Source organism: Plutella xylostella, chromosome 4, assembly GCF_932276165.1.
Source record: "Plutella xylostella chromosome 4, ilPluXylo3.1, whole genome shotgun sequence".
Classification (NCBI taxonomy): Eukaryota; Metazoa; Arthropoda; class Insecta; order Lepidoptera; family Plutellidae; genus Plutella; species Plutella xylostella.
Window position 1 is genome coordinate 11083613 of NC_063984.1, and position 25184 is coordinate 11108796.

The window sequence follows — 25184 nt, forward strand, 5'->3', positions numbered from 1 at the left end:
TATAAAAGATGACATTTATATCAAAAATGACATCGATATGGAAAATTCAAGATTTGATAAAAAGTATGATGACCAAACCACTAACGATTCAGATGATGATCGTAATAATGATGATGACTCAGAATCAGAATGCACTAAAAGTGATTTTTCAAATAATACCTTTCAATCAATCAGCTCCCCTCGGGAATCTTCGTCATGGTCAATGTCTTCAGAAATGTTTCAAGATATCCCATTTGGCATAAGAAAAGAACAAGGTAAATGTATGATGGGTTCTGTGAAAGTTTCCGTTTCTCCAGAAACAGTCACGCTATCAGGACAAGCATATAAAAGAACCGATGGTTTAAATGAACTTTTATTTAAAAAAGTACCTAACCTCAATCTAGTAACCGAAAATGATAAGAAAATATACAAAGTCATGCTGTTAGAGACTAACGCCCATCGTAGAGATTACAGCCCATCAAAACCTATAAAAAGCAATAAAGGTAAAAAATATTTACAAATAATCAAACCGCTATTTACACTACAAAAAAATATAGAGGCAAAGGGAGCGGGATTACATGAACCAATGTTGAAAAAAATGAAAAATAGTGTTGATTTGGTATACTGGGATGACCCTAACGAATTAGTTGAAAGACTTAAATTGCTAATAGCATCGCAAGACGCTGGTAACACAGGAGTTAATAATGAAATTATAGCCATAATTGAAGAACTCCGTGAAACTGGGTATATAAATTAATATATCCCAAAAATGATATTAGATGGCAGAAAATATTTGATTGCGGTGGTTCTCAAAATGACAATAGATAAATTCGGGCATCATGTGCACAGACAGACTAAAACGATTGATACAAATATTTTTTTAATGAAATCTGAGGACGGTTCATTTGATATTCAATCATCGAAATTAATAGGACTAAGGACTCCTACATCTGAGGACGAAGCGGTAAATAAGCAGTATGTAGATGAAATATTTGAACGATATAACTCAAAACACGAAGAAATTCAATCAGAATTGCATAAAATTAAAATACTCTTAAAAGTTGTTATAAGTAAGATTCAACAATGATTAAAAAAACAATCGTGGATGAAATTCATAAAACAGCAAGAAAAAATTTTGATCGTCGACATGTTGTTTTAAAGGGAATTGATGATTTATGGCAAGGTGATTTAATTGATATACATAAATACTATAAAGTGAACAAAGGTTATAAATTTATTTTAGTTATTATTGATGCTTTTTCTAAGTATGCGTGGGTGGTTGCATTGAAATCCAAAAATCAATTAGATGTAGCGAAAGCTTTTCAAAATATCCTTCAAAGTGGACGTGTACCTAAAAATTTACAAACTGATCTTGGAACGGAATTTTACAATTCAGTTTTTAAAAGACTTTGTGAATCTAACGGTATAAATCATTACTCAACATATTCAACAAAAAAGGCATCTATTGTTGAAAGATTAATAAGAACACTTAAAGGTAAACTTTATAAACATTTTAGTTACATCGGGAATTATAAGTGGGTTGGAAAACCAATAGAAACTGTTATTCATTCATACAATAATAATATTCATCGCATAACCAAATTTAAGCCATCGGAAGTTAATACTTCCAATGAAAGAGAAGTCATGGATAACATTTTGAAATCCAGAAAAAAAAGCTTAAAAAATGAAAATAAATTTAAACTTGGCGATAATGTTCGTATAAGTAAATACAAAAGTATATTTAACAAAGGTTACTTTCCCAATTGGTCTACCGAGATTTTTAAAGTTATAAAAGTTAATAATACCATGCCTGTTACATATTTGTTAGAAGATCAAAGACAAAATAAAGTGTTAGGTTGTTTCTATGAACAAGAATTACAGAAAACTATGTATCCTGATATATACTTAGTTGAAAAAATTATAAAAAAATGTGGAAATAAATTATACGTAAAATGGTTAGGTCTTAGTGAAAAAGACAATTCATGGATTAATAAAAAAAATATTGTTTAAACAATTACATCTATCATAAGCATACATATAAATTGAAACCAATAATACATTTTATTATTACTTATTTTGCTATGAAAGGAAGAGGTCTTGTTAATAATTTAATTAATAATTTACCATTTGAACTACATTTACCTGGTTATAATTATTGTGGTCCAGGAACCAGACTACAAGAGCGCCTTTTAAGAGGTGATCGCGGTATTAACGGGCTAGATGAGGCGTGCAAAAGTCATGATATAGCATACTCAAATTATTCCGATTTACAAAGTAGACACAACGCAGACTTAGAATTAATAAAAATGGCAAAAAGAAGAATGCAATCAAAACATGCAAGTAAAGGAGAGAAAATATCATCGTGGCTTGTAAAAAATATAATGAAAAGTAAGGTAAAAGCGGGTGCAGGTTTAAAAAAATTCAAGTCAGCAGTCGCGAAAATTGGTAGACATTTGAAAAAAATTAAACCAAAGAGCAATAAGGATGCAATAAAAATTGCATATCTAACAGCAAAAAAAAATATTTCGGGAGATAAGAAACTCTATTTACCTCGCTTAATACCAGTCCCTAAAACTGGAGGAATTCTACCACTTATACCAATTTTTGCTGGATTATCAGCACTTGGCGCAATTGCTGGTGGAGCTTCAGGTATAGCTAAAGCTGTTAACGATTATAAAGATTCAAAGAAAAAATTTATGGAATCTGAGCGACACAATAAAGTGATGGAAGCTATTGCCATTGGTAAGGGATTATACATTAAACCCTATTCGCATAAGAAAGGGAGTGGGTTATGTATACATTCTTCAAAAAACTAATAAAAGGGCTACCCAAGCGACCTTTAACTAATATAGATATAATTGAATTTACTCGTAATATACCTTATTTTAGAGGTGTTTTCATGAGAGATGAATTACCAAAAAAACCAAATAAATTTGAGTGTGCTATTGTTAACTTAGATAGCTCTCAAAACGAAGGAACTCATTGGGTAGCCTATGCTAAAATAGGTAATTACTGCGAATACTTTGACAGTTTCGGTAATCTGAAGCCTCCATTGGAGCTCACAAATTATTTAAATGGTTTGGATATTTACTATAACTATAATAGATATCAGTCATTTGAAACAACAAATTGCGGACATTTAAGTATAATGTTTTTAAAATATTTTTGGAAAAAGCATGCATATAAAAGAGAATAAATTGGCTGACAGTGTCATTTTCAATATGTCTTTCACTCTATCGGTAACAGGGTGTGAATCTATTCTGACAACTAATTACACACCACCTTTGCAACTAAACGCAGAATATGAATGTGGATTACTTTACTTTTCTACATTCAACTCTATACCAAATGTAGATCACAAAAATAATAAATTTTATATTGGAGATGAAGTTATTGAAATACCTGAAGGTTCATATGAACTTGAAGATATCAGCAATTTTTTGGAATCGCACGTAAAAGATACTTCATTTCAATTGGTATGCAATAATAATACTCTTAGCACAAAAATCTATTGTTCAAAAGATATTCACTTTGAAAAAGAGAATTCAATTGGTAATATCCTCGGTTTCGATAAAATAACACTCGAGGCAAATAAACATCACGAGTCTCATTTACCTATAAGCATTTTACCAACAACCATCATAAGAGTCGAATGTGATATTGTTAACGGTTCATATGTAAACGGTAAACCAAGTCACATACTTTATGAGTTTGCACCAAATGTCCCACCTGGTTTCAGAATAATTGAAATACCTAGAAATATAATTTATTTTCCTGTTAATCAAGGTTGTATTAACAGTGTAAACATAAAAATATTGGATTCAAATGATAATTTGGTAAATTTACGTAAAGAAGAAATTCAATTGTATTTGCATTTAAAGAAAAAATGATTAACTTCCATAAAACCAAACCAATTGTTCAAAAACAATCTAGTAGTAATTGTGGCGTTAAGAAGGTAAGATCTAAAAATAAAATAAAATTAACAAAAGAAAATATCAGATTTTTAAAATTAATAAAGCTGTTAAAATGAACATCTTAGACGTATCGGAGTCTTATGTTTTAGACAACAGTATTGAAAGTTATCAGATGCACTCGTATAAACCATATGTAACCAGTTTTAACCGGAATGATGAAATTCGAATACCGATTAACCAACAGGATTTGTATATTTTACCCTCGGCTAGCACACTTTACTTAGAAGGCACCGTTAATGTTTACAAGAAGGATACCAGTGAATTAATTGAGCCTGTTAAATTAACTAACAATGCATTACTCTTCCTATTTCAAGATATACGCTATGAACTCAATGGTGTTGAAATTGATAAGACTAAGAATGTTGGAATATCAACAACGATTAAATCCATTTTATCAATGAATAAAAATGAGTCTGAAATGTCAAAAGCTTGGGGTTGGGACATTAATGGGTCTAATGACATTAGTGTTAAAAGCTTTGCTGTTTCCATTCCACTCAATAAAATTCTAGGATTTGCAGAGGATTATAAAAAAATTATTATGAACTGTAAACATGAACTAATATTATTAAGAAGTAATACAAATTTAAATTCTTTGAAAGTTGGCGCTGAAGACTTTATCGACGATATCACTATTACCAATATTGTTTGGAGGGTTCCACATATCAAAGTATCAGACCGTGAAAGAATAAACCTTCTTAAGATTTTAGAGAAAGATAAAGCTATCAAATTGGTATTTCGAAATTGGGACATATATGAGTATCCTTTGCTTCCTAAAACTACTAAACACACTTGGTCAATAAAATCATCGTCACAAATTGAAAAACCTCGTTACGTAGTTATTGGTTTGCAAACAAACCGAAAAAACAATAAAAAAAAAGATGCTTCCAAGTTCGATCATTGCAATTTACGTAATGTTAAAGTATTCTTGAATTCAACATATTTTCCGTATGAAAATCTGAATGTATCCTTTGAAGAAGATAAGTATTCTTTATTATATGAAGAATATTCAAAGTTTCAACAGTCGTACTACGGCCATCGATCTGAACCCTTACTTAGTTTTCAAGAATTTAAGATTCACGCTCCTTTATTTGTAATTGATTGCTGTAGACAAAACGAAACATTAAAAAGTGGACCTGTTGACGTACGCATTGAATTGGAAAGTGAAAAAGAGCTACCTGATAATACATCTGCATATTGTTTCATACTAAATGATAGTATAATCGAATACAAACCACTTTCGAACATTGTAAAGAAAATATCATGAATAGTGATTGCCTTATTGTGGACATGCAAGGCTTTAAAGACTTGAGGAACCGATTCATTCTAAAGGAATTTGCTTTTGCAACTTCCGAACATACTCAGGTGTTTCTTTTGAAACCACCATTTACTTATAATGATTTGTATAGTGAAGAAAAAAAACAAGTTTCTTGGATTCAACGAAATCGAGGCATATATTGGAATGAAGGCTATATCGTATATGAAGAATTTAAAAAGTACATTAAACCTTTTTTAGAGAAACACCGGAACATTCTTGTTAAAGGATTAGAAAAGATTAGATGGATGGAGGAAATATGTAGTAATTGTAATATAATCGAACTAGGAGAAAAAGGGTGTCCAAATTTTACTACTTTATATAATTCATTTTTGAATAGTACTGTAAACTATAACTGTGCCTATCATAAAAAATATTGTGCTCTAAAAAATGTAATTTCTTTAAGGAAATGGTTTATAGAAAATAATATGATTGTTTTTTTTTAAAATGACTTTATACTATTTATTGTTTAACTAGATTTAAGGATTATGAAAAATAAAAGCAAAAATTATGTAATTTTGGTTTTTTATTTTATTAATTTTTAATAAGTTCATACACAAGTAAAGTACTTAGGTACCTAATATTTTATCATTTAAACATCAAGGTTAATTTCTTTCAATGCACAGTGCCATATGTAGTACAGTATGTGGTGCTCTAAATAAGTATGTAAGTAATTAAATATTTAGTTTATTATAACATAATCCCTAACAAAGCCAAAACATAATACAGATTTATTTACTATACGAACTTAATTTTAATAACATTTCAAATGCACAAAGGAATGTTCATTGTTCAACGACTATGTCCTGTACCTGAAAAAGGAAATACTAGATATTAATTTTTATACAGAATTTATAAGACACCTTAAAAATAAACAAAAGAAAGAATATTTACTATTGTAAATAGCTACTCACCTTATTTCACTCAAGATGCGTGCTGGTCAGCATTTTCTCCAAGTTTTGTTCCAATTTGATTTATTAATTTTACAGCAAACTCCAATATAGTATCGTAATCTTCATTTACCAAATATTGTGTTTTTATTACTGTTTTCACTTCAGCTATGTTTGATGTTTGTACAATTTTACATATTTCCATTTTCACTACATATTTAGGATTTCCAAGATTTTTGGTTGCAATATAATTCACTAGAGAAATCTGGAACAAAAACATAAATAAATTAAATAGGTATTAAGATATATGTAGAGAACATACTGTGTTACTGTAGTATAGATAACTGACTCACCTCATCTGAAGACATATTTTTCTGTTTGTTTTTCTACACAACCGCAAGGAAAGGAGAATATTAGCTTAATGATTATTTGGTCATGTAATGGAATGTGCATCACTAAGGAATTTATGTACACTGTTTCAATTGAAATATTACTAATGTGTGGGATTCTTAGAAATTACATTGACATCAGCAGATATCATGTTGAAACACTTTAATCTCAGCACAAAATTTATGTACGATTTAAATGTATTTTTTTATTAACTATCTACCTAATATTTTCTTATTCGTATATGTATAATAAGAAATATTCTTGATTTTTATCCTATTTTCCGTACGTTCCATACATCATCATGAACTCATGGTGTAAATTAAACACAATCATATTAAATATTAACTTTATTTATTATATTATAAGGTAAAAATAACTTTACCTTAGCTTTAACTTATACTACTTACTTATCTTATTGGTTAGTATTACATAGGTACCTACAATTGAAAACGTAAATAGCATTTAGTGAAATAATCAATACACAGTGTCACAAGTTCCATTTCCACAAGAGATAAACTATCAGCATAATAATATAAAACACTAGAAATATTTTCTATCGGTATATAACATTTTTCAAAAATACATTCAATCTTCAAAATAAATTTATATGCTTTTATGCGTTCATAGTGTAACATCTTAAGTCTCGCGTCTACACAGTGCGCAAACAATTTTAAAGCATCTACCAGTAAAATTACAAATTCATCTGAACAACGTTTATCACAGTGTAGAAAAGTATAAAAGGGAAAATTAAAATACTGTTTATTGTTACATAGTTGTTTCTCTTTAATTGATTTATAAATTTTTTGCCACTCAGAATAACACATAAATAATGATTCATTTTCATTTCGAAACTGAAGTTGTGGATAAAAATCAGCGTCTTCTGACAGACAAGTGATGATAGTAATACTATTTGGATGAACATAATGTGATATCAATATACCAGTCATTCTCGATAATTCAAATAATGGAATAATGTCCCCAAGACAATGTTGATATTTTATCTTTTAGAATAAATTTTTTATCATCATCATGGGACAACACAATTTTTTTTACTTCTTGAGTAAAAATTTGATGCTTCAATGATTTAAAAAGTATTTGTTTTTTTCGCAATTGTATTTTACCAAGCAAAACATTATTATAATCATTTAGACATAAATCTTTTACCACGCATTTCTTAGCGCCTTTTGCTTTCTTTATTTCAGCGTCCTCAGTCTTAATACAATACAGTTTCGAACGTAATCCAACAAATTCTGAAAGGATTTTTCCTCCTAGTTCATCTTTAAATAATCCAGGAACTTTTTTATTTAACTGTGGTACATTGTAAGTATTATCAATTGAATAATTACTGGTGTCAAAATATTCTAGAAAATTATATTTTACATCTGAATAAAAGTCGTCCGTTTTAATCGAGTAAAGAAGACTATCTGTATCGGTATAACACAATCTTAGTCTTTCACCGTAAAATGGTTTCAAAATAGAATAATGAAAAGTGTATAAATGACTTTTAGATATTTCCAACACCGAAAACCCAATATAAATTGGTTTATCTAATATAACTCTCTCTGGTTTCATTTGAACAGCTACAAAATTTTCTGAAAATATAGTGCAATTTTTAAAATTAGGTCTTGATATTAATCTATCCGCGGTGTAGTTTTTTTTTGTTTTATTGCAGTTATCCGACCATTTAGTAACTAACTTGATGTCAATTCTTCTTTCGGTATCTTCTAAAGTCTTTCCGAAAATGCTATTGTTAAGGAGCTTAAATAAATCTTGTTCAAAAGAAGATTTAGCTTTTTGTCTAAGATTAGTATTTAGATCCATATAGTCCTTAAGATATGCCCCTTGTTTAAATTTAATTACTTTATGGATTTTTTTCAGTACTAAACCATGTTTAATACAATTTTTCAAGTGTATGTAATGAATCACGTAATGAAATTTATCATATAAATTTGGAATTAATTTTTTTGACACTGAACCCGGTGGTGCAAACTTTTGTGCACAAAAGGGCAAATCATTGTGAGAGTCATGGAGATAATCTGGATATTCTAAATCAACCTCCAAAATATATCCATATGCGGCATCATCTGCTATATCTAATATGTTCAATCCATCTATTTCAAATTTACTTAACATTTTGAATCCTGAGTGAGGTAAACTTTGGCACATTGCATATCCGTATAGGTTATTACAATCAAGGTAAACTAAAAAGTTTGATGGAAGTTTTGGGTCATAACTATGTTGATACTTATTATTAGCTTTAGCGTGTCTGGTTGTACACAAACACACACCACCACGAATACCACTTTGAAGCATCCTAATAATTTCTAAGTCATGGATGAGCTCCAAATTAACTCGTGTTTTTAAAAGCATAGCGTCAAAACTATAGCTTGGTGAAGTCAAATAAAAAGCCGGATCTAACTTATAATTCTTTATACATGTTGTGCGAAAATTTTCAAAAACGTCTGCTAATAACAACACGTCTGTCTTTACATATAAATCTGTATATTCTCCTAAATTATTTATATTAAATGTGCACCATATATTTTTTGCATGTTTATAGTCATCGATTGATAACGATGAATTGTTTAACTTATTGAAAAATAATTCTTGCGGTGGAAGTTTTGTCTCATCATAGGCTGACCACGTGGTCATATAATCGTAGGGATAGACACCTTTTCGTCTAAGAAGATTGAACTCGGATTTATTTTTACAAATTTGATTTAAATGCTTAAACTGTTCATCAGCTAAAGTGTTTGAAAGCTTGTCCAAACTAGAAGGCAAAAAGCTAAAGGAATCAACAAATCTCACAGCAATATTTTCTGAATCTGTCATTTGAAATATTTTAGTAAACGATATGTAGTTTTCCTTGTTTCTTGCTATAACCTTAATTTTACCTGGAATAGATCCCAAATGTCGTATAAACAAGTGGCTATCGTACCCAGACAGATTGTGAAAAAATACAGGAATAAATTTAGGGAGTTTGTAGCGCAAATTACAATACGAATGCGCTGCTCCTCTGTATTTACCTGTTAAGTGACAGTGATCCCTCACTCGGTCTTCTACTAACGGTTTCTCACATATACAGCATTGATGTGACGTATCAAAATTTAATTGATCCGTGTCAGTCATTACCAGTGCTATAGGTCTAGAGAGGACTTTATAAATTTCTGTTATATCATTTTGAAGAAAACTTATAAACATATCGACACAATCTTTACCGCGATAAAACATTAATTTATTGAAATTATTATCGTATGAACAAGTTATGTAATAAGAAAAAGCACTCGGTATATGCTTGTGAGTAATTTGTGTATGATTCGAATCTGGTATTGTTGAACACGGCTCCAACAAAGTTTCAAAATCAGCATAAATAACAAAAGGCATTTTTTGTAAGCGTTCGTAGTGCTTAAACTCGAGTATTGCGCCTTCAGTCGGCAGAACTGTCGCGACGCCTCCACAACTATGCAAGGTCAATCGTTCCTCGGAATCAAAACATATCAAACACTCATCGCAAAAGTAAACTTTTCCATGGTGTTTGGTTAATTGCGAACGTAAGAGTTTATTCAAATCTTTTATTAAACAATAATGTAACGTATTCTTATTTTCAAGCAATAAAAGATTTACGTGAACCGCTTGGCGGGCACTTGACTTGTATAGCGGGCCAACAACATTACATTTTTTTAACCCATAAACGTTGACACTAATTTTATTATTTTTTTCAAATAATTTTATGTCGGTAAAGCTGACTGGAAATGTCATTCCATGCGTATTTAGAACGGTACAAAAATGTGGATATGATTTTGTTCGGTTTGCGTTACATTTCGCCGGAAAAAGAGCTGCCATTATGCACCAAAGAAAACAAAAACTATCATTATTGTTCACATTGATGCAAGCTTTCTTACTTTTTATGCTTTTTGGTAGATCAATAAAGCCTGACGCACGAAGAGGAATATATTTATTAATATTTACCTCTAAATAAAGTGTATCAAGCAATGACCACCCACTATCGCGTTCCTGGAACTCGTCAACTTTTTTTAGAATTACGTCGCACATCTCATTGAATATAGTTTTATAATCATAATTGCTGTGGATGCACCTATTTTCAGTGGCAAAAGACTTAACCTCGGAAGTATCATTTTTAGGTAGATAAAAATTTGCAAATAGTTCAAAGTTAATTTTAACACTTTGATGCGTAGCAAGAGCCGCATTCAATAGTCGCTGAACTTTACCAGCGATGACACGCAAAAACGGTGCCGGCATTACAGGGTGGCTTTCAGGAGCACACACCTGCGCTTGCGCACGCCCGGGGCGGGCTGCGGGCACGGGGGCGGGATGTTTGGTTCTGCGGGAATCGTACACTCGATACGAAGCAATTCGTGAACGAAATGCTGAATTAATTTTTTCTATACACTCCTCCGCTTCAACTCGGGTATTATTTTTATGAGCTATGCTTTTTAAGTGAGCTGAAAAGGCTTTACTTTTTACTAATTGTTCGCACACTGAGCAGAAAATATTTTTACTGGGGTTAACCATTGTTGAATAAGTAAATAATTAACACTTTACTTATTAAGTTATATTATATTTTATTATATATTTTCAGTAAGATAAAGTAGTTAAAAATAAGGTATTTGGTATACCGCTATAACCTAGTTAGGTGCCGGTTTCAGAAAGCCTAAATAAAGTTAATCATCGATAAAAAATATTAGGTATCTGTAAAATATGTAAGGTAAAATTTAATTAATATTTAAATTAAATAAATTAGCAACGAACAATATTTAATAATTTAAACATATTTTGTAGTTTTTATTTTTAAAGACGATTAACTTTAATTCGATTTTCTGAAACATATACTATCCAACTAAGATTTACTTCTTATTCGGATAGTATATTGGCTCCTGTGTAAATCGGGTCTTCGCAACCCGAATGAAATCAATTATGTTAGTCCATTCCGGACTATCATAATCGAATTGATACTTAAGACTGGTGTACGCTTTGGTCCACCGGTCCCGTGGGGATATGTTTTTAATATCGCGAACTTCGTAAACACGAAGTTCGCAGAACAGGCTTCCGTCTAATTTTGCGGTTCGCCGCAACGACCCATCCCCAACTTTTCGGGTTAAGCTGCTCTCCAGCTCTTGAATCGGGTTGTTCAGTGCCGCTGCAGCCTCCGCCTCGTCATCCGACCCACCGAACAGCGCCGCCACAGTTGCTTTGCGACGATTGTATGTCGCCAGGTCAATTTTTTGTTTGCCCTTATTGATTCTGTAAAGAATATAAAAGTAATATCATTACTTACAAGTCGTCAATTAGTGTATACAATAATAATATACTAAGTACCTACTTAGGTACTTAGGTACTTTGGAATATGTCTGTTACTCCATCACGCTAAACAATTGATCGGGTTCAGACAAAATTTGCACGAACGTGTTAACGCTCATAACATAAGTGATACATAATTTAATATAACAGAACGTTAATAAGTTTATCGGGATATGTACGGAAAACTTTTTATAGCTTGGGGACAACAGCTAGTATGTAAATCCTACTAGTACAGTGTGGCCTCGCTGAATTATTTATTTTGGACGTTGTACTGTTTTTAATTCATGTGTCGTAAGAATTAAATTTGACAGTGTCAATCCCATTTAGGGTGGCACCAAACAAATAAATAAGAATATGATTAGGTACTACTTTTACTGTTTATTATTTAGTAGAACAATTATTGTTCGTACTTACGCTGCTCTACTTTCGGAAGCGGATTCGGAAGCTTTAGTCTTCCGCTTCCTTGAGCCGGATGGAGTTGGGGCGGGAGCAGTAGACGTGCTCGGCGCGGCGCTCAGCGCTGCAGGCTTCACGGGACGACGCCGTGGCAGTTCTTCCTCGGAAGAATAAAATCCCTCACCGTCAGACCTGCAATAAAGAAGAGACATCGTGTTTACATTCAATCAAATCTTGAGTACTTATTGGTAGATCATAATAATAGGCTAACCACGTTAAAACCCGAAATTCAACGCTAAAAGTCTCAAAAACTTTTGAACTTCTTGACTTGAATAAAAATAAACGTACTAAAATTTGTTGACCGATGTGACAGACAGACAGCGGTTTCAAACACATATCACCCACTTTTTGCGTCAATGGTAAAAATCAGAGATTATGAAAATATAACTTACGTACATTTTTTCTCGTAACTGGTAGGTAATGGAGAGGGAAGACGTCGAGCACCGATCACTGTGCACTTCGCTGATGAAATATAATTTTTCTTTTGATTTCCGTCAAATTTAAATCAATCGATCGATATGATTATTTTCACTCACACAAAGAAAAGTTGATCATGTATACTGCAAGTTAGCATTTTACCAAAATTATGGGAAATGAAATGATGACTCTGATTAAGTTTCTTTTAAATTGTAATACGATATTTAGTCAACACTAGTAGTTCATTTGGATTTGCTTGTGATTGGATATAATTAATTTTATAAAATAATCATGTTTGTAATAAAAATGATGTACTTACCTATTTCTGATTATGTGCCAGTACAGTGTATTTGACCTATGGTAGCATAACGGATTAGCTCTATGCCTCTCATTCTAGAGGTTGTGGTTCGAATCCGGGCACACGCCCGAACCAAATTCAATCTTTTCAATTAATGAATTTAAGTTCACTGATAAAAAGTGGTACTACGGTGAAGGAAAACATCGCGAGGACACCTGCACAATGCAGTGCACATGTAGATCCTAGAGATGTGTACTCTAAGTACATTGTACACATTCTAAAACTGCGATACTGCTCGCGACCTATCATTTGAGTATACAAATGTACACCGAAAAAACGGGTGGGTCGCTTGCGAGTCACCTCTGAGTACCCCTTCGGAGATTACTGTCCACAGCTTATAACATGCATAATAGTTTATTTGAGATAAAACGAGGTATCTACTACTAGTATGATTTATCTCTTCTGAAATTGTACGATTCAAATTGCTGCATAAAAAACTTCGTTGTATTTCCGAAACAAGATTGTAATTCTGACCAGAATAGCACATCAACAAAATGCAAGCACTACATTATATTGCAATGCAGGGCAATGTTCCAGTCAGTGCGCTACTATGTGAAGCTATTATTATCATAATCCAGTTTATCTCTGTGTTAAAATACTTTTTACATTGATACAAAACTACTAGATGTATTTTTTATTTAGTCTAGGTAGTGAAATGGGTACCTTTCTCGTGAAGGTACATACTTTTCTCCCTGTTCCTAAAGTTTTGCTATGATAAGTTTAATATATAAATTCAAATAAAAATAAATAGCTTCTATACTGTTCAAATTAAGAATTAATGTAGAAATCTTTAATTTATATTTAAAAAATACAGGTTTATTGCATTGTTTTCATTTACCTTTAGAATAAAAAAATACTTACATAATATATTATCAATTAGCTTGCTATTTGACATCATACTATGACATATTGACATGTATGTAGGTTTTGTGTGTATCGTATTTTAAAGTAGATTATAAATATATTATAACAAAGTTTATCTTTTAGTGGAGCGAGTTCACTACAACCACCCACGAATACCACAGTGAAGTTGTTAATTAACATATGACCGCGATCCGCGACACGTCATGTGGTGACTCCTGAGGTCTGGCTTAGTTTGATAGTCTAAGCACCTCCCGAAAATCCTGAGGTCTGGTTTAGTTTGACAGTCTAAACACCTCCCGAAAATCCCGAGGTCTGGCTTAGTTTGATAGTCTAAGCACCTCCCGAAACTCCTGAGGTCTGGTTTAGTTTGACAGTCTAAACACCTCCCAAAAATCCCGAGGTCTGGCTTAGTTTGATAGTCTAAGCACCTCCCGAAACTCCTGAGGTCTGGTTTAGTTTGACAGTCTAAACACCTCCCAAAAATCCCGAGGTCTGGCTTAGTTTGATAGTCTAAGCACCTCCCGAAACTCCTGAGGTCTGGCTTAGTTTGATAGTCTAAGCACCTCCCGAAAATCCTGAGGTCTGGTTTAGTTTGACAGTCTAAACACCTCCCGAAAATCCTGAGGTCTGGTTTAGTTTGATAGTCTAAGCACCTCCCAAATATCGGTAGGGGGTTTTTAGCCGGTAAGAGTCCGGCACTACCTGGGGTCTTCACTTCCCAGGTGTCCATGATGGATTTTCCCCCTACCTAAAAAAAATAAAAAAAAAAAAATGTGTGTTATGTGATGTGTGTTGCGGCGTGAATAAAAATTTATATCGGTGAGTAATTTTGGTATATTTTTAATACTAGCATCATCATGGTGCCCTATAACCATCTATTTGCTGTTGGAAATAAGGCAGTAATGTTACCCAGTGTATTTAGTTATGTTAAATACAGAATGCTTGTTTATTAGTGGTCACCCCGTTGGCAGGTGAATGTACATAGGTCATACTTGTATAACTTTAATTATGGGAACCAACTCTGAAATCAGGAAAAATAAAAGAGCTGTTTCATAGTAAAGTTAAATACATATTCAAAGTAATGTAAAGTTAAAAGCACCCTGTATATGAATAAGATCATTTAGTAAGTCAACGGAAGAGACAATTATTAGATATCGAACGTAAAACCGATTGGGCATTCTGGATCACGGCGAGCGAAGCGAGCGAAGGAGCGAAGCGACTGAGAGTGATCTAGAATGCCCAATATTACACTACTTATTTAGATCATAAACATGTTGTAATAGGCTAAGCTTTTGTCAATAAATATATTCTATTCTATTCTATATTAAAAAAGTCACGTGACCAATTAAGTTTCTATGGAAAATGAATTACTTTTTCGCGAATTTTGAAATTCTGATTTCAGTTTCGGGCTTAGATATAACATGCTGCACATGCTGGTTTCGGCTTAGTATAACCTTTTTACAACACCCTGTATAGGTACCTACCTAGTTGACGACAGTGGTGTTTATAGTAACTCCGAAGGCTATGCCGAAGGTCACGTGTTCGATTCCCGGCTGAGGCAGATATTTGTTTAAAGACTTGGGACAGAATTTGTACGAGTATCTAATTATGTATTTCTGTAGATATAGGTATCACCCATATTACAAGGCTCAGCCTAGTTTGCGGTCGGATCCGTATGTGAGATTTCCCCACATATTATTATTAGGTAGCTCTTTATGATTAGGTGGATATATAATAATATAATGATCGACGTATGTACGGTGGCCTGCGCCTAAAAGTATACAGGCGGAGTTTTTAAAATATCGACCTCAAGCTCATATGCTGCTCAAGCACATCCACATAAACACCACTGCTACACATATCACACACAACACGTCCCCGAATTTATAACAGATGTAGCTGGTCCCTTAATCATCAGGGATCGATTTTTAAAAAACTCCGCCTGTATACTTTTAGGCGCAGGCCACCGTACTTACACCAAATAACACACTCTAGTAGTGTCACGTTGTGTACAGCCGGTAATGTTTGTCGAAACACACACACGCATGACGCATCACAACAACCCCGAAAGCAAGACATGAGTCATGACATCAGCCATCAGCCGGCGGTGACAAATCGATGCTCATTTATTAATCATCCCTCCACAGGTTTTTGTCATAAAGCACGAATCTTGTGCTCTTGGCTTTGGAATTGGGCGGCGCCACTGTCGCATTCGATTTTCTGCTTGGTTTAAAGAGTAATTTGATCATAGGTACACATCCAACAGAGGTCGGAAGTTATCATACTGAATATTGCATCATAATACCTATTATAGTTACTATAATTATGACCTTCATAAATAATATCAACTCTCTAGGTATAAATCATGTGAACAACAAATTAACGTTGTATGGAGTGGAGGTGTAACACTTGAATTTGCTCTCTACACAAACTATATTTTTACCAAGCTTTTAAACATGTAGACACAGAAGAAATAAATAATTTATAGCACAAATTAAAGCGCGCGCCTCACATATTTTCTTTAGTTATATTAATCGCCGCAGCACTAGAAATTTGATCAACCTGCACCCGAGTACTGTCCGTCAGTCCGTGTCTACACTGCGATTATCGATCATATCATAATATACATAAAACGTATAACAACCCGAGGATCGGTCAACGTACAATGTCACTGGTAATGGTGGGTTGTTTATGTCTAGTCTACCTTGCTTTTTGCAAAGCCTCTTTACATTTTCATTCATTAAAGTTTTTTTATTCTTGACTTGTAAAGAGGAGGGCTTCTTTCATATGTTTAATTATTTTATATTTTATATGATGAAAAAAATGGCTATTAAAAATGGACATTAAAAGAAAATTTAAGGGAAATGGACGTATTTTTCTGAAAATTAATGCGTTACTTATAAGTACAATTTCACGATTTTCATTAAAAAACATTCCTTAAGTACAACATATTTACATGAATTTATAACGAACAATCCCCAATCGTCAGCACTCATGTTTTTCATCCATCATAATTCGTTAACACCCTTTCATTATCTAGGTACTGAATTTGTGATAGTATACATACAAATACATACAATATATAATGTTATTTTACCTTGTAGTAACTATAAGTAATATGTACGAACAAACACAGAAACAGAAATATGTGCCATTATTTACATCAGGGGTTGTAATTTAGTATACGGTATTACTTACTAGTAGTAAATAAAAATTGTATCTTAGTAAATACTTTTAGTCCTGAAGGTTATTGAAGAATTATCATTAGGTATATTCTTTTGTGTTAAGTCTTGTGCTCAATCATACAATTTCTGAGAGCAATGAAAAAGTTCAACTTACAAAATGTCGATACCAAATGCCCATTTTTTAAAAAGTGTATGTGGATTGGGGGTACCTATGCTATGTTATTTTAATTGTATTTTTACGTTCAAACCAGCTGGTAGGTATTAGGTACCTAATATTATTTATTCTTGAGGCCAAGTTGTAAACACTTGCTTAGTTCTCACGGTGTGTTTCAGTTTTCATAACTTATTTAGGTTCTTTACTGTATTATTGATTCTAAGACCTAGAATATTTTGTAAAGGAAAGGTTATATTAATATTCTAGGTTTTAATTGAACCATGATATCGATTAGGTACACTAGCAATCCTAAGTTTCATGAGAAACTAAAAGATCATAAATATAACCTTATAAAATCTCAAAATGCTAAGTAATTTTCGGTGTCTCAAGTTCATTATGTTATGTACCACCAGGGTCATGAAGGTCATGAAGGTACCAGTGAACATGCCTATTTTAAACTTACATCACATGTAACAAGGCAAATAATACTTACTTCTACACTATAAATTATGTCAAAGGGCTACGGGCCATTACGCACAGTAGCGAACTAACCACCACTCTTTAGAATATAAAAGAAAAGATACAAAATAACAACTTATAAATAAAACAGTAAGTACTAAACGGCGGCCTTAGATTGCATGAAAAAGCAATATCTACCAGATAACTGTTAAGGGTGGTCGTAGATACTACGTACATAATAGAAATATGGAAAAACTAGATGACCAGCAAATGCTACCATAACCATCGCAGCCTAAATTTATTATTATCATCACTTTTAAAATTTTAGGTCAGTAGTACCATCAGCGATAAGTAGTTAAAGTAATACTAGAAAACTCTAGTTCTAAGAATGTTCTAACCTCATTGGGATCCCTGACCCGATATTTCCTTGGTATGTTTTTAATTTTTCACCTCAAACACCGATGGTGACCCAAATTAAATTTAAATATGCAACGATGAAGTGTCGTAGCCAAGGAACACAAGTTGTTCTGGTGGTAGCTACAAATGAGTTGGACCGCGGCCAATGACATGCCATGAGGCGTACATTTTGTATGATTTTGCGACCCAAATTGATTGTATTATTGGTAGGTGACATGTAAAAAGTAATGAATCTTGTGCTGGAAACTGTCGATATACTGTGTATAAAAGACCATGAATTGGACATTGTTTTGTAATGGTAGATGAAAGATAATTATTTTTAAATCAACAATAATGAGGCATATGTACTGAATGAGTAAAATTATGTTATATTTTATCCCAATATCCCCTAGAGGTTTTACCATACCATCTCGGAAAATCCAGCGCGTTAACCCCTAGGCTGCTACTCTTCCACGCTATACAAATTCACGTTAATTGCGGTTTTTTGGTCAACCCCTAACTTTTACCGACCTAACCTTCCATTTGCACACCCCATTTTCTTTTACTTTGGTTGTCTGCAAGAGTTATCAGTTTCATAATGTAAGTAGTTAGTAGTTTATATTAGGTACTTAATGCTCTGATTACACTAATTATTACCCACCACTATTACTTTTTTATGTTGTATAATTCCTACAAATATGTTGAACGGTCTAATGTTAATTAGAACAGAATTACTACTGATACAGATCGATTCAAATGTGAAGACAAATCTATCTGGTTTAATGGCATTTTTATAACTAACCAATGGTATTGCAATGTAAAAAAAATATTCGTATTTTACCTTCATCCTTACCATCCTCAGGTAAACGGCGAGCGTAACCCTGAAGAAGTGTACAAAGACTTCCGAGCAGCCATCCTGCAGGTGCTGGGCGCAGTGGAGGAGCAGAGCAACGGCGGCGTCGGCGCGGGCGGCATCCCGGGCGAGATCGTGGGCGTGGAGCCCGCGCCGCCTAATATGGTAAGGGGTCAATTCTCAATTCTTTATTACTTACTTACTCCGCTCCGCTTGCTCAGCGACCCGAAGTGGATCTTGGCCTCCGACATTAAAGTGCGCCAATACACTTTCAGCTCTTTCAGGTCTTTGGCGACTTCGTCCTTCCAGCGGTATCTCGGACGTCCCACTGGGCGACGCTCGGTCAATTCTTTATTGCATTCCATTATTAGTGTTACTTACCTAAGATGTAAAAAATAAATAAGCGATCTTTATTGACCCGGGAGGGCACAGCAATTTCCTATTAGGAGAAGGAAGGAGGTCTTCTGGTTGTTGTAGGTATTATGGTAGACACATCTCTCATCTCTTGATAATTGAATAAAATTATATTCTATTCTGGGTCCTCCTCAGATGATGTGCATACCCCGGATGTACCTTATAATATTTACATCCGGGGCATCCTAGGCAGTCAACGCTTATTCGCTATAGTGTTTATCACCGACACGCTAAGAAAATCTACCAGGTGTTATATTTAGAGAGGCGGTGATAAACACTATATCGGATCACCGTGGTGAAAGGATTAGACCGATTAACTCTCAGTCGCTGATTGCCCCGTGCACCATAAGGAACGTACAGTCCATACGTCACTGTGGAAGGCATATTAGTATACGCCTACGCCTGTAGGTATAGGCACCCCACGCCTGTCTCTAATATTGACTTATCCATCCTCTATATTACTCAATGTAACTAGTTAAACCATTTCAAATTCTGGTCTATGTTGGGGCATGACTTTATCCGATATAATTATAATGTGTGTCTCATGATCAGGTATCACTTTGGATGATATAAACAATGCCTTCACCCCTACCCACAGATGCCGCGCAGCCTGCCTCAAGAGCCGAGTGCTCTGCCCGTGCCCGTCGCCGAGCCGCTGTCCCTGCCGGCGCCCGTCAGCGTGGAGCCCACGAGAACTGTCACACCTAAGGTATGTATCTGCTATATGTGGTGTCTTTCGATAGCGGTAGAGAAGCTACGAATGCGGAAAATATGGCGTTCGACTGGCGAGGAACAAATGGCAGGCGCTTGTAATACAGAGGCATTGAAAGCGAGCTTAGAGCCGTCGGGCTAAGCTGGAGCGGGGCCAGAAATAAAACCGGCGATAGGCTGGGATAGGATATGAATTGGTGGTTATTGTTGGATCCTCTGCACCTCTTCAGTGCCATAGGACAAAAACACCAATAAAGTAGCTATAGTCATGTGTGCAATATACTTTTCCCTTTGTTGTAAAAAGAAAGAAGAAAGGAAAGGGGAAGGAACTCTCGAGCTATCGTAAAAAAATATAGGACCTCATATTTTATAATATAATCAGGCTGTGCAGGAACGCTACAACATGCAGACTTTAAAACTATTCCTAATTGGTAACATCAGGGGGGTGGTTGCACTACTCAGTGCCCCATATTTATTTATAACTAACACCCGAAATACAAAGCGTGAGTATAGTGACTGGGCAAAAATACGCATAAAACTGTGAACAATAGATAGTTTGTAGGTTTTCACCATTTATCACCGGAGTCAATGGATATCGTAAGTAGGCTGTGAACTTACAATATACGACGTTTCAGTCCCATTGACAAAGCTGACCTAAGTACTCTACATCGGTAGTAGTATATAAATATACCTACTTTTCGCATTTTATGAAGATGATAGATACTGTTTTTAAGAATTAATTAGTTATGATGATCGAATAGAGCATCTTATAAATCTTAAAAGAATAAAATAGCTTTTCAGTGCTCTTAACCCAATGATAGGGCATCATGGAAAATGAAAGGTTAAGTACTTACTTAATTACACTTCCCACAGAAAACTGTTTAAATATTACCTCAAACATAATTTGTGCAGACATGATTAATGATTAAGCTGATTGCTTCATAAAAACCACCCACGTGCACCTTCAATATCCGTGCTTTACTTTACTGTACTCTATGTACCTTTATACCTACCATGCCGTAATGACTCACTATACATGATTTTATTTAAGGAAACAGTCAGGACTTTCATACATATTTTCTATGACTATCAAATTAATACTTGAATAGGTAGGTATTATTTTATAATTAATCATTTATGTACATAGGTAAACGCATCTGATCTTTACTTATAACCCGCACTGTCCTATAAAGCATATCTTTCCATTGTCGTTTAAATTGTCTGACATTGTGGGAGCATTATGGACACAGTGTGTGCAGCATCAAATAAAACAATTTTCTCTCTTCCTATTCCAGGCGTCAGTGATTCGGGTGCGGGGCGCGGCCACGACGCCGCCGCTGCTGTTCGTGGTGGGCGGCCCGGGCAGCAACAAGGCGGCGCTGTGCCAGCGGGCCGCGCCGCTCCGGCAGGGCTGGACGCACTTCAGGTAATGTAGCTAGCTGTAGAAGCACTGAGGGTACTAGATCCAGGCGTCAGTGATCCGGGTGCGGGGCGCGGCCACGACGCCGCCGCTGCTGTTCGTGGTGGGCGGCCCGGGCAGCAACAAGGCGGCGCTGTGCCAGCGGGCCGCGCCGCTCCGGCAGGGCTGGACGCACTTCAGGTAATGTAGAATGAGAGGTTTTACTGATGCTTTTAGATAGCTTTCCTATTTAGAATCTCCACTGGAGAGCAAAAGGTTGCTAGTTAAGCCCTTCATTATGTATAACATCCCCCTGGAGGAATTCCTTGAAGCTTCACTGATAGACCATAACAAAATGAGTTCGTTTAAAATATGCTAGGTGTAGGGACAGTTACATGCAGAAAAAACGATTTACGACGAGACCATCAAATTGTAATAATTAGTCCTGTAGGGAAATCTGAGCTATTAGCGCCTGACGCTATGCTGACACGGTTGCATACCCTAGACGTGCGTGTCTCGTGTTTGCTATCAACACCCTTAGAAAAATATCAAAATTTACTAAAACGCCACATGATCTTCCTTGACACCCACTTTAATTCAGACACATTAATGGTTTGAAACATAGAACAACTTTGTTATATGTTTCAAACCATTAATTAACCCTCCCTTTCCCCCACAGCCTAGGCCAGCGTCTCCGCGCGTTCGCCGACGCGGGCGGGGGGCTCGGGTCCGACGGAGCCCTAGCACGCGCCGCCGTCAGCGGGGGCTCCCTCGCGCCACGCGACCTGGTCAGCAAGCTGGTCCGTGCCGCCGTGACGGATAGTGGACGAAGTGGACACGGGCTTGTGTTGGATTCGTATCCGCGGGATTTGGAGCAGTTGGAAGCTTTTGAGAAGGAGGTATGTGGATAATTCTGTGGATGATTCGACAATCTGTGAATGGTAGAAACAGAAACCTTACCCCTTACAAGAGTGACATTCTACTAAGAGGGGTCAGGTTTTACTCCCTTTGTCTATATTTATGGGGGCGCTGGGGCTAAGCTAGACGCGTCTGAAAAGGAGGTTTATAGATAATCTTCTAACTGGGTTCTGACGGAGTATCAGCGGAGGCTTCTGACAATGTTTAGATTATAGAAATCGTCAGCAGAGGCTCCCTGACAATCTGTATATTATAAAGAAAGAAAGAAAGAAAATATATATAAAAACAATTGAAACCTACATGGGGAGTGGGACTGAGAGGATGTTTCTGAAGTGATCCCATCGTACCTAATTAATCCTTTATTACCCCTGCAGTACCGCATCCAACCCCGCATGGTCCTCCTAGACTGCTCCAAGCTGCAACTGGGCCGCGGGCGCCGCGACGACTCCGTGGGCGCTTTCCGCCGGCGCCTCGAGGTGTTCCGCGAGATGTCGCTGCCGATGCTCAAGAGTCTGGACACGCAGCATCGACTTGTTATTGTGAGTTTGTGAAAACTGTTTAAATGGATGAATCTTAAAGGACTGACTGACATTGTTGTAGTTGATCGAATATATTATTACATTAATATATATAGATACCTAACTGAAACTGACTCTGTTGTAGTAGTCCTTGGTTTGTTAAAGGGGGCTCTAAATGGAGACTTGACATGACCTCTGGCCACTAACAGTCACATGTAAAATAAAAAACTATTGTGTTTGCAATAGGTGCGTATTGCGACGTATAAAAACGAAATGTATAATTTCACATTAATAACGTTCATAACATATAATGAACGTTACTAACAACAAAATCTATAATACTTACGAGGACTAATATCAATTCGTATAACATACATTACGTATAGCGTTTAAAATATATACTATCATTTAGTATAAAGTTCATAAAACATACTAACATATAACATAATCTGTGTTTAATTACCCAACACCGTCAAACCCCCTAGCACCAAAATCTAAAGATAGGTGCGACGACGAGCAAAGTTCGTCGAAACCAAAGCGGAGCACAGCGAAGCGGAGCGGAGCGTCTCCCCATATAGCGTCAATAATAATAATAATGTCATATCATAGTACCAAAACCTAAAGATAGGTGCGACGACGAGCAAAGCGAGGAGGAGCGTGTTAGGTGCACATGTTCGTCGAAACCAAAGCGGAGCACAGCGAAGCGGAGCGGAGCGTTCCCCCCACGTAATGTCAACAATAATGAAAATACGATACGACAATCTTTTATACTTTTTGTGCATTATACATTATGATAATTATATCCGTTGTAGAATATATGTTATAAACATTAAATATGATGAACATTATGCATTTTAATCGTTATATCAATTGAAATTATACTTTTTTAACGTTATTCTTTACGAAATTATGTATTTAGTAATTATGCCTTTCGTTTGTTATGCACAGTGATCGTTATACTTAATAAATTTATATCATATGGACGTATACCTTGTGAATGTTATACCATTCGTTTTTATACCTCGTATTACTTACCCGTTTGAAATGGCTCATTCTTGCGCGATGTAAAATTGTTTTAACTGGACCTATGTAAATTAGACTCAACAAGCCTATGGCTCCATTACGCACTATTCAGTCCTCGTATACTCTGACCGATTCTTTTCCCTACAAACGACTTCCAATCATAATAAAACATGTAGTTATAAACCCGCACGCTTCAGCCAGCGGTGCCCTAGTTATTATGGCAAAACACACAGCCCCTAACCCACCTCCTGCCCGCAGGTGGACGGCGACACGGACACGGCGGAAGTACAGGAGCAGTTCTCCCGCGTGCTGCTCGAGGAGATGGAGAAGGCGGAGGCGCTCGCCAACATGCCCGCGCCGCCAGGTATGTACCACAAAACTAAAAAAAAAAAAAAAACACGCACTCACGCCTTGTACTTATGTACTCCCTTGCGGGGTAGGCAGAGGTGCATTGCTGCACCCACTTTTCGCCAGAGTGTTATGTTAGTCCCAATGTAATAGGGGGCGGGCCTATTGCCATTTTACGGGCACATCCAAGACCTGAGAACAAATATCTGTGTTTAAACAAATATCTGCCCCAGCCGGGAATCGAACCCGGGACCATCGGCTCAGTAGTCAGGGTCACTAACCACTACGCCATTCGGTCGGTTGTACCACAATAATGTTAGTAGTAATAAGTAGGACCTTAGCATAATTTTCATGTGAAGTAGAATTCATAGAGTAATTTTGTATGAAAATATGAACAGCGCCCCTGGCGGTCAGTAGCAGAACTAAAATTTCCCTACAAAATTCTTCGAGTAATTTTACGTCACGTTCACGATAAAAATTCATGCTAAGGAGTCTGTTAAGGCGGTAAGCCATCTTTATCAAACTACCACTTCTGTCCCTGGCTGACTGCGTATGTCATCGGGTCATCGGGTTCAGCGGGCTGGGTGGTGGCCTATCCTACGCCCACTAACCGTAATTATCGGCCCAGTTCCACTATAGCCTGTAGCATAATTCCTCCCATTGGCAGTTCAAATCAAATCAAATTTATTTATTTTTTCAAATCAAATTTATTTATTTAACTAATACACATTTAACATTTGAAAACACTGCGATTCTCACACTAGTTTAAACATATATTTTGTTCTACCCTCTTCCAACTTAATATTTCTTGAAAGATCTGTGCAGCGATCACAGGATTCGATACTAT

The 25184-nt window shown here is 35.4% G+C and overlaps 1 protein-coding gene and 1 long non-coding RNA gene across 2 annotated transcripts in view; one reads left to right on the forward strand and one right to left on the reverse strand.

Moving 5' to 3' along the window:
- The window catches only part of LOC105391874, a 50128-nt gene that overhangs the window by 21142 nt on the left and 3802 nt on the right, over positions 1 to 25184 (forward strand). Inside the window, exons 6-11 of the mRNA XM_048627215.1 lie at positions 19016 to 19171; positions 20019 to 20129; positions 21427 to 21557; positions 22210 to 22429; positions 22823 to 22987; positions 24248 to 24353. Coding sequence (XP_048483172.1) covers positions 19016 to 19171; positions 20019 to 20129; positions 21427 to 21557; positions 22210 to 22429; positions 22823 to 22987; positions 24248 to 24353 — 889 coding nt within the window. The remainder of the gene's footprint in view (positions 1 to 19015; positions 19172 to 20018; positions 20130 to 21426; positions 21558 to 22209; positions 22430 to 22822; positions 22988 to 24247; positions 24354 to 25184) is intronic.
- LOC125489856 lies at positions 11112 to 13800 on the reverse strand. Its single transcript, XR_007267283.1, has 2 exons — positions 12279 to 13800; positions 11112 to 11807 (listed from the first exon to the last, which is right to left on the reverse strand). It is a non-coding gene; the product is annotated as an uncharacterized LOC125489856 (long non-coding RNA).